At 39.2% G+C, this 15,178-nt stretch overlaps 1 protein-coding gene across 10 annotated transcripts in view; it reads left to right on the forward strand.

Annotated features, from left to right (window-relative positions):
* Positions 1-15,178, forward strand: part of PLCB4 (phospholipase C beta 4) — a 420,321-nt gene that overhangs the window by 337,211 nt on the left and 67,932 nt on the right. For all 10 annotated transcript variants that reach the window (XM_043602872.1, XM_043602876.1, XM_043602879.1 and 7 more), the window contains 6 exons: positions 466-561; positions 6,935-7,035; positions 10,256-10,291; positions 12,463-12,604; positions 13,224-13,308; positions 13,650-13,774. In XM_043602872.1, coding sequence (XP_043458807.1) covers positions 466-561; positions 6,935-7,035; positions 10,256-10,291; positions 12,463-12,604; positions 13,224-13,308; positions 13,650-13,774 — 585 coding nt within the window. The remainder of the gene's footprint in view (positions 1-465; positions 562-6,934; positions 7,036-10,255; positions 10,292-12,462; positions 12,605-13,223; positions 13,309-13,649; positions 13,775-15,178) is intronic.

Raw genomic sequence — 15,178 nt, forward strand, 5'->3', positions numbered from 1 at the left:
TACACATTTTCTCATTTTTAAAATTACTTCATCTATCTTTACTGACTTATCAGACCTTTATACATGAGGATAATTGTCTCAGATCTGTCACTTGCAGATATTTGTTCCTGAAGTTTTTTCAGTTGCTTGTGCACATCTCTTTTCCGTCGCTTCAATATCACATTCAAATGACGCACCTTTATTACCAAGCCTTAACATCTTTCTTAGTGACTGAGCCTTCCTCTCAAACTTATGACCAGAACTTTGGCATTTCACCCATGCTCCATTAGTTCTTCACCCTGTGTAGACAGTGTGGTTGTTGCAAGTCCCTTGAGACGTCCAAGCAGCGATCTGCGACAGTCTTAGGAATGTAGCCAGTGGGAGCCCAGACAATACATTTCCTTCTCAGTGTCGATCTTCAAGCTCAGGCTTTGCAAGTGATGGAGCACCTGTCACCATCTCCTTCTTGTTTGTTTTTAATGACAGAACAGCTTGAAGCTTTGAAAAGCATGATGGAAGCTGGAGAATCTGCTGCCCCGGTTAACATCTTAGAGGATGATAATGAAGAGGAAATAGAGAGTGGTAAGTTGGTTTTCTTTTAACTTAAGTGTCACAAGAATAGTTTTTTTAAAAAAGTTCATTTTTGGGGTGCCTGGGTGGCGCAGTCGGTTAAGCGTCCGACTTCAGCCAGGTCACGATCTCGCGGTCCGTGAGTTCGAGCCCCACGTCAGGCTCTGGGCTGATGGCTCAGAGCCTGGAGCCTGTTTCCGATTCTGTGTCTCCCTCTCTCTCTGCCCCTCCCCCGTTCATGCTCTGTCTCTCTCTGTCCCAAAAATAAATAAACGTTGAAAAAAAATTTTTTTTTAAAAAGTTCATTTTTAAGCTCTACACCCAACTTGGGGCTCAAATTCACGACCCCAAGATCAAGAGTTGTGTGCTCCTTCAACTGAACCAGCCAGGTGCCCCACATAGAAAATTTTTTTTTTTGAGTTTATTTATTTTGAGAGAGTGAGTGAGTGAGTGTACAAGCGGGGGAGGAACAGAGAGAAGAGAGGGGGAGAGAATTGCAAGGAGGCTCCACAGCATCAGCGCAGAGCCTCATGTGGGGCTCGAACCCATCAACTGGGAGATCATGGCCTGAGCTGAAATCAAGAGTCAGTTGCTTGACTGACTGAGCCATGCAGGTGCCCCCAAATTTTTAAAATAAGAAAGGAAAGAATTTGTCTCTATAGACTCTCTTGGATAATGTGAGGGTTTAATTTCTAGTAGTCAAGGATGTATTTGTGCACCAAGCTTTAATCTTTTTTTTTTTTTTTTTGGTATTTTTCCCAATGTTACTTCCAGTTTACCTAGGCACTAGATTTTCATGGCTGAGTCATCTCCCTTCCTGTTGTGCCTTCAGCTGCTCAGCAGAAATTCACAGCCAAAGAATCCTTGCTGTAGAAGGCAAGGGGTTGGAATAAAAAGAACATTTGGCAATCCCTTCCTGTAAACAAAAACATAAATGTCAGTGTTGTTAATGATGATAATAGAAGGCGAGTTAAAAGGAAGGGAACATGGGTAGAGACCCTCAGGTAGATGATTGGTTTGTATGCACACATGAAATGAACTGGAAATTCAAAGCCAATATTAAAATTTCGAGTTCAAATTCCTTCAAATCACCAGTTCACCAGAATTATGAATAGCAGTAGATAATTTTAGCAAAGGTAACCTTGCTTAAAATAGATGAATATTTGCTACTGGGGCCATATAGCCATAAAACCATAATATAGGGCCATATAACCCTCATGTTTGATTTTAAATGGGTCCTTTGAAATGTTTGGAATATTTTTAGAAAAGTGTTTGTTCATTAGGTGGTATGAAAATTGATTAGCAAAATGCTTTGGCCTTACATTGTGTGTATGTTGATTGGACACTGCCTTGGATTTATGTAGTGGTTTGAGGCTAAATAATTTAGACACATGCAGAAACTCTCTTCAATTACTCTATAAATATCTGAAATAATGAGTAGATTTTAGGAAAGCTTGATATTATAAGTGAAAATCTGAAAACTGTGAGAATTAATCTCGGTAATAAAGACAGCTTAATAAAGATGGCTTCCTGTGGAACTGACTTCATAACGATGGTTTGTGTTGCATGTCCAACCCATGGGTTCCACTCCACTCCCAGAGAACAGTCATGACTTACTTTTCATATGTTGTATATGGCAGGGAGTTTCTAGGAGGACAGAGGTATCTGGAATTATTTAATCGATGACTGCTACAATTATCTGTGAAACAAACCACCCCAAAATCTAGAGGCTTAAAATAACACTTTATTTCTTTAGTTGTGTAGGTCATCTAGGGCTCAGGTTGGTGCTTCTCCCTTAAGTTTCTCATGCATTTTCAGGCAGATGACATCTGGGGCTAGAGTCATCTGAAGGTTCACTTGGGCTGGTTGTCCTAGGTGGCACACTTGTGTGGCTGGCAGTTGTGGTAATGAGCTTAGGGTCTACAGACCAGAGCACCTCCATGTGGACTTTCCATGTGGTTTGGCTTCTCAAAACATGGTGGCCAAGTCTTTTTTTTTTTTTTTAATGTTTATTTATATTTGGAGAGAGAGAGAGAGTGTGTGTGAGCGGGGGAGGGTAAGAGAGAGACGGAGATACAGAATCAGAAGCAGGCTCCAGTCTCTGAGTTGTCAGCACAGAGCCCGACACGGGGCTTGAACTCACTGACTGTGAGGCCATGACCTGAGCTGAAGTCAGATGCTTAACCAACTGAGCCACCCAGGGGCCCCAATGGCCAAATCTTTAGATGAAGCATCCTGAGAGCCAGTGTTCCAAGAGGCAGAAAGCAGAAGCTGCTAAACTTAAGAACTGTGCCCACAACAGGCACATCATCATTTCCTGTATATTTTATTCATCAAAGCAAGATTAAGGCCCACCCAAGTTTGAGGGGGGGTAGGTGAGTGGCAAGATCACATTATACAAGAGCAGATATTCTTGCAGCTGTCTTTGGAAAATGCTATCAACCACAGTGCCTATTCTATTATCTCACTTTTTCTTTTGCAAATAATAAGCCTAATCAAGATTTAAGAATAAAATATTGAATATTATTTCAAAAGGTCAGTAAAATACTTCTAAGATTTGAAAAGATGAAAAATATGTAAAATGAGTTCCTTAACTCAGGTTAAGTTTTATAGATGGTAGTTGAAAGCATGTCAGACATTACTAGATTGCACAATCCAGCAAAACAAACTGCAGAATAATAGACTAAATTAACAAGGAAAGTAATAATAATATGAATAGCAACCACCATTGTTGTGCCAACTGTGACTGTAGCGGTTTACATCACTGCCTTATCTAATCCTTGTATGGTCCAATGAGATTGGTATCATTACACTCCTTTTTCAGATGAGGAAGCTGAAGCTTAGGTAACGGATTCTGCACATGACCCCACAGCTGGTGAGCAATGGCATTATAGTTCAATCTCAGAATTGCCTGACTCCAAGTTCAAGACCTTTTGTACCTTATAATACAGCCCTTCTAACATACAGGAATATGAAGAGAACACCAATATGCAAAATTGTTGTTAAATTGTTTTAAACAAAAAATGTAACTGATGAAAGTCAAAGATGTGAAAATTTCCTGAACACACAAAATAATCCAAACTGAGGGTCCTTTTGATTCCACTTATCATCCATAAGGGTACTTCCCATCTTTTATGCATATGTTAATGATTCCTACAAAATATTTGGCTCTAGGGGCTCCCATGTTATTCCAAAAAATACTTGAGATTTTGATTAAATGTTAACAAATGATATTGGGACATGTGGGGGATAGCATACATGTAGAAAATTGGCTGAGAGGACAAAATCACCCACTTGAATTTCTCTTTCAGGGCAGAGAAGTTTCTGCTGTGCCAGTTATATTTATGATTCTTAGGTTCCCTCAGTGATACCTGGCTTAATTCTGGTCAAGCAGTTGGCTATAATTACCCTGGTGTCACAGTATGATCCTACTATACATGAATGACTAGACTCTCTAATTTAAATACTTCAACACAGCAGGCAAGAGGAAGCCAAGCATAGTTCAAGAGTAACCCTGCCGGGAGGCTGTAAAAAAATAGAAGAGGCTCTTAGTCTGTGAGAGCATTTCCCCAGTTGTTAGGCTGGATTTAGATTCAGAAGGATCCGTGGCTTCCAGGACTGTAAAACGAGCAGTGAGGAATGCCAAAACTGGATGTGGTTGTGGGTATGCCTCTGCATTCTTGCACACTCAGGGAATGGTACCATTCATTCACACACCTCTTTTAAAGTCAAGTCTGTACCACTTGTATGGGCCACATTCCTTGACTTCACGTAGTTTATATCTGGCTATATGAACTGGTTAGACTATGAGATATATGAACTGGAAATTTAATGGTGGGAAGTTTCAAAGTCTTGGTTATAGACTGTAAGTCACGGAAATTCAATGGTCATGGAAACTTAGCATCCTGTTAAAAGCATTGGCTAAGAATCCAGGGAAATATAGGCCCGTATTTTACTCTGTGACCTTGGTTTTATAAATCATATCTCTGAATCTATTTCCCCATCTATAAAGTGGACACACCGGACTAGATTTTTTAAAGACCTATTCCAACTTCTTAAATCCTTTTTTTTTTCTGCCTAAGGCCTCTATGACCTACTTTTTTCTTTTTTTAATCATCTGTCTCCACAGTATCCATGCATCCGAATACCAGTTTCAAAACAGGAAAGTGTGGTGTCTCTCTTGTCTCACTTTTTTCCGTGTCTGAAATAATACTTTGCAAAAAGAAATTCCAAATCTAAGGTATCATCATTTGAAAGACACCATTATTTTATTTACGACTAAGAAAGAGAGATGCTTCCAATTAATTGTAAAATGTCATTTTACAATTGAAAATACATTATAACATCAGAAATATTAATATGTAAAAAAATGCATCTTGCAACTGATGATGAAATAGTTGTTCTTTTATTCTTGTTCTGGAGTTCTTTGCACATTTTAAACATCTAAAAAAAAAAATCTCCAATTATGGGTCTGCTTCCCACTCTGCTCTTGGGAGTCCATTCTCAGAAATCATTTCACTGTTTTTGTCCAGTAGGGGTCCCTCGTGCCCTGTGTTTTGACAGGGTGGATTTGTGTTGGACTTGTCCTGAGGCCTATGGGTGTCTCCTGATTCTGGCTGGTTTTTAGGCAGATTCCTTACATGCGAGCTTTTTGCAGAATGGCGATCATGGGAATCCAGATCTCACACCAGCATGTAGCTCATTTTTCAATGGGTGATTCTTTTTCCACTGACAGCCTTGAGAGGATACCAGAGTTTGTCCCTCTCTGGACTGGTGGACTGAGTGCTTCTGTGCCTCCTTTCACAGCCTGGGCCATGCTCTTGGGGCATCAGCTTCAGTTAGCACCCACTTCCAGCCTCCCTGTTAGCATGAGCTTAAGGAATGATTTTAGAGTCTCCCAAACCTAAGCCAGGTTTGACAAATGGTTTACAGGTGCAGTACAATCCTTCCAAGGTCTTTATATATAAATACATACATACACACACACATACATACCTACATACATACATACATGCAAAATATATATATATGTATGTAATTTATTGTCACATTGGTTTCCATACAACACCCAATGTTCATCCCAACAGGTGCCCTTCTCAATGCCCATCATCCACTTTCCTCTCTCCCCCACTCCCCATCAACCCTCAGTTTGTTCTCAGTATTTAAAAGTCTCTTATGGTTTGCCTCCTTCCCTCTCTGTAACTTTTTTCTCCCCTTACCCTCCTCCCTGGTCTTCTGTTAAGTTTCTCAGGATCCACATGAGTGAAAACATATGGTATCTGTCTTTCTCTGCCTGACTTATTTCCCTTAGCATAATACTCTCCATCCACGTTACTACAAATGGCCAGGTTTCATTCTTTCTCATTGCCAAGTAGTAGTCCGTTGTATATATAAACCACATCTTCTTTATCCATTCGTCAGTTGATGGACATTTAGACTCTTTCCATAATTTGTCTATTGTTGAAAGTGCTGCTAGAAACATTGGGGTACAAGTGCCCCTATGCATCAGCACTCCTGTATCCCTTGGGTAACTTCCTAGCAGTGCTATTGCTGGGTCATAGGGTAGGTCTATTTTTAATTTTTTGAGGAACCTCCACACTGTCTTCCAGAGTGGCTGCACCAGTTTGCATTTCCACCAACAGTGCAAGAGGGTTCCCATTTCTCCACATCCTCTCCAGCATCTATAGTCTCCTGATTTGTTCATTTTAGCCACTCTGACCAGCGTGAGATGGTATCTCAGTGTGGTTTTGATTTGTATTTCCCTGACGAGGAGTCATGTTGAACATCTTTTCATGTGTCTTTTGGCCATCTGGATGTCTTCTTTAGAGAAGTATCTATTCATGTCTTCTGCCCATTTCTTCACTGGATTATTTGTTTTTCAGGTGTGGAGTTCAAGCTCTTTCTTTTTTATGTTACACCACTCCCAGCCGCCAAGTCACTATGCTCGTAACCTATAAGTGGACAGTTAGTCTGTTTTTTTTTTCTTAATTATCAAGTATATTTTCTATTTCTTGTGTCTTCCCATGGAAGATCATAAGACCCTTTGTAAGTTACAGATATTCTTGAGTGATCGAGGCTTTAATTTTTAGGGTTAGTATACTGGGGTGGAAGTGATCAGTCACTTAAGAAAAACGTATTAAGAATCACACATGTCACATATCATGCTAGGCGCAAGAGAAATAACAGCTAACAAGATGTGCTCCTTGGCCTTGAGTAGGTAAGAGTTTAGTAAAAGCTTTATTTGAAAGAATTGCATATTTAAATGTTCCCATTTTCAGTTAGCTTCATTCCCATGTAAAAGAGTTTGTGTTCTACCCAAGATTATGAAGATGATCTGACTGGTAGTAATTTGGCTTCATTGTTTTTCTTTTTTTCTTTGACACAGCTGACCAAGAGGAGGAAGCTCACCCTGAATACAAATTTGGAAGTGAACTTTCTGCTGATGACTTGGGTCACAAGGAGGCTGTTGCAAATAGTGTCAAGAAGGTCGGAGTCTTGGCATCCCTTTTTGTTATGACTCTCAAGAAGAGGTAGCAGCTGTTAGTTAGGAAGTTTTCAAAATGTGACAACCACAGAAAATAAAGTAGCCTATAATTCCCCTTCTGAGTTGGGTGACCAGAGTCCATATGTTAATCCATGCATGAACAATTTTAAGTTAGAAAGGACATTTGAATTGCTTATTAGCTGCGCCTACTGTTGATCACAACTTATTTTGTCCAGTGTCCTTTAGGTAAATCATGTATTACATTATTATAGGTGAATAAGGAGACAACAGCATCCTGGTGGCAAAGGTTAACCTGTTGAAGTCATCAGAAAAATGACTCTAATCATCCCAAGCAAGCCCTCATTAGAAAATCCATCCTTCCAGTTAGGTATCGCATCTCTCACCTAATGTAGGATAAGTATAAAAGTATTTCCGTCCGTCCAGCCATTCAGCCAAGAAAAAGTTATTATGTACCGACTATGTGCCAGGCATAGTTTAGGCCATAACAACCCAAAAAGGTCAAAACATGCTTCGTTTCTGCTCTCATGGAGCTTATACTCTGATGGGAGTTTACCGGGAGGGAATAGGAAACAGGCAACAAATAAACCACCAATTCTATAATTACAATTTGTGATAAGTGCTATTCTGAAACTAAAAATAAGTGCTAAATTGGAGAGTAATGAGGTCGAGGGAATAAGGAAGCCAGATCCCCAAAGGCAAAGGAACCAGCCACACACACAGTAGAGAAAGGGCCCCAGTTGTGGGGTAACAGCAATAAAGACACTGAACAAAGTGGATTGAATGAGGAGCAGAGTGAAACAAGATGAGATGGTACAGGAAGGTAGGAACTAGATGATGCAGGATTTGGGAAGTTACTCTTAGAAACTCAAATGTTAATTTAAGTGAAATCTGAAGGCTTTGAAAATGTTTAAAGAAGGGAGCAATGCAGCCTGATAGTTTTTAAATACCACCGTAGGTACCATATGGAGATTAAAAAGAAGCAAGAGTGAACGCAGGAAGAGCAGTTAGTCCAGGCTGTTGTACTCAGCCAGACTCCGGAGTGTTAAACTGGACAGTTGGAAGCAGGACTGAGTGGATTGAAGATCTGTTGAGGAAGCAAAGATGATTCAACTTGCTGATGGATTGAATGTGGACGAGTGAAGGGGAAAGAGGAAGCAAGATGACTCTCCAGGTCTGAGTTTGAGGAGCTGGGTGGAAAGTAAAGAAGACTGAAAGATAAGGAACTCAATGTTTCAAACAAGACAGGATCTTTGAGGCCTGTGAGCTGTTCCAGAGGCAGCAGCCATCTGGGTGCATGTAGCATTGACATTTCCTGACTGTGTAGCCTCAGGGAAGTTACTTAAGCTCTCAGTGTCTTGGTTTCCTCAACTGCAAAATTAAGATAATAACACCTATTTCATTGGTCCATTATGAAAAGTAGATGGGTTTAGGATATGTAAAGAGCTTAGAGTTGGGCCTAGCATATGGTCATTCCCATGAAAGCATTCATTATTGTTGCTACATTATCATCATTTTCATCTTCGCCATTGTAGTTAGCGTCGTCGTGATGTGTATCTGGAACTAGAGGAGAGGTCAGGCTAGAGATACAAACTAGGAGTTCAGAAGATGATGATCATGGGAAGAGGCAGAGAAGGTGGGTCAGAAAAGAAGACTAAGGTATACCCTGAGAAGTAGGAGGGAAATTATTGAGACCAAGGAAGCCAAGAGAACAGGGATAAGAGAAGAAGTGAAGAGAGTTGGGATTTCTTTTCTCCAGCTTAATTGAAATATAATTGACATAACACTGTGTAAGTTGAAGGTGTACATGTGATAATTTCATACCTGTACACATTATGAAATGATAACCGCAATAAGGTTAGTGAACATATCCATCACCTCACATAATTACGTGTGTGTGTGTGTGTGTGTGTGTGTGTGGTGGGAACATTTAAGATCTGCTCTCTTAGCAACTTTCAAGTATATGATGCAGTGTTATTAACAATAGACACCATGCTATAAACTAAATCCCCAGAACTTACTACTCTTGTAACTGGACGTTTGTCCTCGTTGATCAACATCTCATTCCTCCCACCTCCTAGCCCTTGGCAAAGTGGTTGGTTTTTGACTGCTGTTGATTAAACGAGTAGAGACTCAAGAGTGTCCATTGGACTGGTAGCATGGAGGTCATTGCTGACTTGAAAAGAGAAGTTTCAATAGAGTGGTGGGGGCCAATGAAGCAGATGGATATGAATAAGTGGAGACTATACTTTTTTTTCTAAGTAATCTTTACATCCAACATGAGGCTTGAACTCATGACCCCGAGGTGTGTACCAACTGAGCCAGCCAGGCATCCCAAGTAGAGACTATACTTTCGAGAAGTCTTGTTGTAAAGGGAAGCAAGAAATAGGCTGGTGGCTAAAGGCAATTTGAGAAGTCAAAGGAGTGTTATTTTTAGAATGAATGAATCTGAAGTAGGTTTGCAAATATTGCACATGGCACCATGGGGAAGGAGAGATTAGTCTTGCCAGAGAGAGAGAGGATAGCTGCCTGTTAGTTCCCTGAGGAGGTAAGAATGGAATGGTATGGTGGTGATGTGATGGTGCGGTCTTTGATGGGAGCAGGGATCCCATCATTGAAGACAGTGAAGAATGCATGGGTATATGTATTTTATAGTAGGAAAATGGGAGAGTATTTGAAGAGCAAAGCAAAAGAGACACTTTCATCACACCCACCCTTGTCTGATAGTATTTTAACTACTTGGATACTACTGGATGCTTACCAAGACTCAATGTTTACCTTGATGCTACCTTACCACATAAAGCCTTTACCAATGTCCAGACATGAGTGTTGAATTGCCACAGAGTATCCATTCATGCTTGCCTGCCCTTTACATGTCAGAAGAGTTGGCCACATCAATTATTTCCCAAACCCCATGACTAAATAATTGATTAAACTACTAAAAGGGAAACATCTGAATAGGCAAAGACTATCAACAAAGGAGAGATAGTGTTAGGATTTGCTTTTCTGGTATGTAAGACAGGCTGTTGTATTTTTCCAGTACTTGCTTTCGCCAAGGCCTTATGTCCTCAATAACTTTCCACCTTAACAAATAGAATAACAAGCTTACATATATATATTTAAATATTTGCATACATATGGCTAGTAAATTTGGAATTTTGCCCTTTAGAAAAGTAAACAAATGTTTGTCTTTCTCTAATTTAGGCTTCAGATGACCTTGAACATGAAATCAACAAAAAGGTAAAAAAATTTCCTTGTGCAGTTTGTTTATTATGAAATACCATATGTGGCTCTCTAATATTGAACAGTTTGTACTAAATGTTAACTCTATATCTCCCCCTTCCCAATGGAATATCAGACTTACTATTTATGAGTATAATATTTACATGCTTAATGCATCTAATTATAAGAGTTTTCAAAAGAAAGAATTTTTCACAGTGATGAAATGGTTAAATCCTGATAAAAATCACAAAACCAGAGCAGGTGAATAAGATGATTTCCCTAAAAATAAGTGTTTAGTGCAGTCAGGCACTTAGTTGACATTAGAGATTTCATTCCTATAATAGGAGTACATAATCATCAACACATTGAATCTGAAAATAAAAATGACCTAAGAGGTCATCAGATCTATCTGATAGTATACTAGCAAGGTGACCTTGGTTCTGACTACACTGGCATTTTAAAAGATCATTAGTTAATTTCACACTGCATACATTTTGGACCTGTATTGGATGTTACTACATATCGACTTTATTATAAGGAAAGTAAAGATACATTTTTAGTTTCTTTTGCCCTCTTCAGCATTCTTCAGGATATCACAGTGGTTTTATTGAGTAAATGCACATGGTTTATTATAGTAATGATACTGATGGCAAAGACAAAAATTTGCCTGGTAATTTAATCCCCATACTTGAGAACTTCAGAATATCATGTCTGGCTGTCTGTGGGGCCCTATCTTATTTGGAGTGAGGCTCTATCTTCTTACTGTCTATATAGTAAGTTTGGAGTAGTTATGGACATGTCTGATCTCAGACCCTCCCATGACATTCATGAAATTCTCTTTTAGAATTTCATAAAGTATTGGGGCCAACAAAGCAGGGGTTGATGTTTGGTCCCTGCTGTGTGTTAGCTAAGTGGCTGTGACCAAATTATTTTAATCCTCAAGGCCCTAGTGTTCTCACATGGTCAATGGGTGGGACTCTAATTTTTATTCCACATGATTACTGGCAGTAATGAAGTTGTGTGTGCAGGAATTCAGCCCAGTGCCCAACGTGTTGTCCTGGTGTTACTTATTATCATTAAACACCCAAGAAAGGAATCAGACATGGTCTCTGCTCTTATTTGAGTGGACAAGACATATAAAGAAATGGCTAAAAATAAAAACGAGTTATATTATTTGATTATTTATCTCAGGTTTTTATTGGTGAAATCAGTTTGATGATTTAGAATGCTCAGGTTATTAAGTCATCAGATAAACTCTGAGCATTTAACTAATGAACGGATTCACATAACTGAGCGGTTCGGTTCGTCCTCCTGTATCAGTCTCTGCAGGAAATTTAGGTTTTCAAAGTTCTCAACAAAATGTTGATCATTTGCATTATTTTTTGATGTTATTTTCTGTTCTGACTTACCAAGAAATAAAGTAATTTTTCTTGCTTCCTCTCTGTAAAATGATGCAGTGTTGACATGTCCTATGTAGTGGGTTATCAGATTATTTTCAGAATAAGCTCTTTAAAAAGATACTGTAAACTACGTACGTATGTGGCTTCAATTCTAGACCATTGTTAAGCAAAGTGTGGTCCCCAGACCAGCCACATCATTAACACTTAAAAATGCTGTTAAAATGGAAATACTGGGCCTCACCCCACAGTCACTTCATTGTAAACTCTGAGGATGAGGTCTAGGACTTTATGTTTTAACAAGCCCTCCAGGGATTCTGATACACACTGAAGTTGTTTTTCCACTTTCTGTCACAATTTGTCAAATGAGAAATGACAATATATGCCATATATATTTCATAGATTGTTGTGATCCTCAGTATACATTCTTGAATATTTTAAAGTAGTTTTGAAATCTTAAAAAAATGTAAGATAAGCCTTATATTTTACTATGATCTCCTTTTATGTTATTAGGGACTATGATAGACATGAACTTCTTTTTTTAAGTGGGCTCCACCCCAACATGGGGCTCAAGCTCACAACCCTGAGATCAAGAGTAACATGCTCTACTGACTGAGCCAGCCAAGCTCCCCTGAACATGAGCTTTTATAATGAACCTTTAGCAAAGCTGAGGAAGAAAAGGTCTTTATCTTTCAATTGGTGTGTGCAGATCATCTTTAGTGAGGATGTCTGTAGCATGCATCTGTCCCACTGAAGTCCTCAATGTGCATATTCCTTTCCTTGTGCTTATAGGGCCTGGTTACTGTAGAAGATGAACAGGCATGGATGGCATCTTATAAATATGTAGGTGCTACCACTAATATCCATCCATATTTGTCTACAATGATCAACTATGCACAGCCCGTAAAATTTCAAGGTTTCCATGTGGCTGAAGGTAACCCCAAAGGTTAAATTCTCTTGCCTTAGTTGTCTGCTTTTATTATGCTGATGAGCTGTGATCTGACTTGTCACCATTTTCTTTTCTGGGTATAGGGGCTGTTCTACCTTATTTTTGTGTCACAGACCATGCTCTTACCCACGTGTTTAGCACGCAGTGGCATTGCCTTGTCATTCCCTACATCATCCACAAGGTGGCTCTGAGATACTGTGGATTGGTTAGCATTAGTAGAGCTTAGTATTGCTTTTTGCGTTAAATGTATTTTCATAAGATCTCTCTTAATCAAAAACCTGACCTCCAAAAATGTATATTTTTAAATTTTCATAATCATTTGTGGTCTGGAGAAGCCCCCATTGCCATACAATATAAATATTTCAGGGGTGGCTGTGGAGGACATGTACACATTAATTTGTTTAATGATGCCAAATTTAATCCATCACTATTTAAGTCAGCTGTGTCTATCCACAGGACATTAATGAAAGTAGGAGCTACAGATACAGTAATGGAACATCTGCCTCCAAAGCCTTGTGATTTAGGATGTAATTACATTTATTGCTTGTCTTTCCGTGAGGTTGGATGGGACCATCACTGAGTGCGTCTTTATTTTTCTTTACAGAGCGCAATATTCATTATAACATGTCTTCTTTTAATGAGTCCGTTGGCCTGGGCTACTTGAAGACACACGCGATTGAATTTGTGAAGTATCCTTATGTAGTGAATAGAATGAACGGCTGCTGTGCTTTGGGTTTGGCAGTAGTCTCTAAAGCAGATAAATGCCTAATAGATAATTGTGGTTGTAGAGCTAATAAAATAATATGTGTGAAAGACCTCTGCAACTGTGAAAATCTGCCCAAATGTGAAATGTTTTTATAGTCTACACAGTGGACTATGGTCTTTCTCCTAAGCACCACTTACAAATGTGAAATTTGCTGTTATCTACATTTTGTTATCGTTGGTCTAGACCATTGTTGTTTTAGGTCTTTGTTTATTTATTGCTTCTGGAATACTCTTTTTTTTCCATTCTCCTTAATAAGTTACACAGTTACAACAAACGGCAAATGAGCCGCATTTACCCCAAGGGAGGCCGGGTCGATTCCAGTAATTACATGCCTCAGATTTTCTGGAACGCTGGCTGCCAGATGGTTTCGCTCAACTATCAGACCCCAGGTAGGAACTGATGTCCAGTGACCTCGAATTCCAGGAGAACATTTTGACAGGATGGTGCCAACAGTTGCTATCAGTTGGCCGTGGGCATTTTTTTAAAGGAAGCAGACATATGGCAAAACAATGTGATGTTGGATTTATGTAATGGTGAGATATGAAAAACCCAAAATAGAGCCATAAAAAGGGTAGAAAGCAAAATATTTTGGTTTAAATTGAATTTCTCTTCATAAATACCACAACCAATCTGCCAAACATTGTCCCCTTTTCCAGAATATTTCTAATTTTTCTAGTTTTTGGATCAAACTTATCTTCATTTTCAAAGGCCAAATTAAATGGGAAAAATTTGAGTCTCTCTATACAGTAACGGTGACTCATTTCTCCCTTGGAAAGTACCCTTCCCACTGTTAACATTCAGCAGATATCAACACAGTGGCACCTCACCATAAAAGTACAGAAAAATATTCTAGCATGGACTGCAATTAAAACAGTGTGTAAAGATTCATATATTTGCAGAGGTACTAATCTATAACTTAATCTTCCAAAGTATACCCAAAGGCAAGTTTCCAATATATGATCTTCTTCCCGTCCAGAAGGAAAGGAGTCAATTTTTTAAATGCATAAACAATTTTTAAAAACTTTTTGGAGTTTGCTTCAGAGCCTAGGATCACAATTTTAAGATTAGAGGTAGAGAAACACTGGACTCTAGTTATCTACCTAAAAGAGGTAAGAAATAGGCCACAAAGCCGATTCACGTGCTGTGGTTAATTCCATAGTGTGGTCCTTAAAATTGGTAAAACAAAGCAAAATAAAAACCTTTTCTTGTTCAGTCCTTTGCTATATAAGGAGATGCCTCCCATGTTTCCTGATTTGGGAGTATTTTCCTTTTCTAGTCCATCTACCATACTTTGAAGACTTTTTTTTTTTTAATGTTTATTTTGAGAGAGGGCACACGTGAGCATAAGCGTGAGTAGGGGAGGGACAGAGAGAAAGAGGGAGAGAGAATCCCAAGCAGGTTTCATGCTGTCAGTGCAGAGCCCAACAGGAGGCTCAGTATTACAAACCATGAGATTATTACCTGAGCTGAAATCTAGAGTCAGACGCTCAACAGACTGGGCCACCCAGGTACCCCCATACTTTGAGAATTTCTATCCTCCTTGTTCCCTATTATCTGGACTGATTGAAGGGTCTTTTGACTTTCATCCCTTTGCCATAAGTGTGGCCTGACTGTATTTCCTTCTCCTCAGTGGGGGTTAAATGGAGTTAAATGTCTGTACAGCATCCCTATCAATCCTTGCTATGTTAAACTATGACCAGGTACCAGTATAATCCCATAGTGTTTATAGCAGAGACAAAAGGGTACAGATGATTTTACTTTAAAAAAAAAAAAAAAGGAGGGGGGAGGTCAAG

Source organism: Prionailurus bengalensis, chromosome A3 (genome assembly GCF_016509475.1).
Source record: "Prionailurus bengalensis isolate Pbe53 chromosome A3, Fcat_Pben_1.1_paternal_pri, whole genome shotgun sequence".
Taxonomy (NCBI): Eukaryota; Metazoa; Chordata; class Mammalia; order Carnivora; family Felidae; genus Prionailurus; species Prionailurus bengalensis.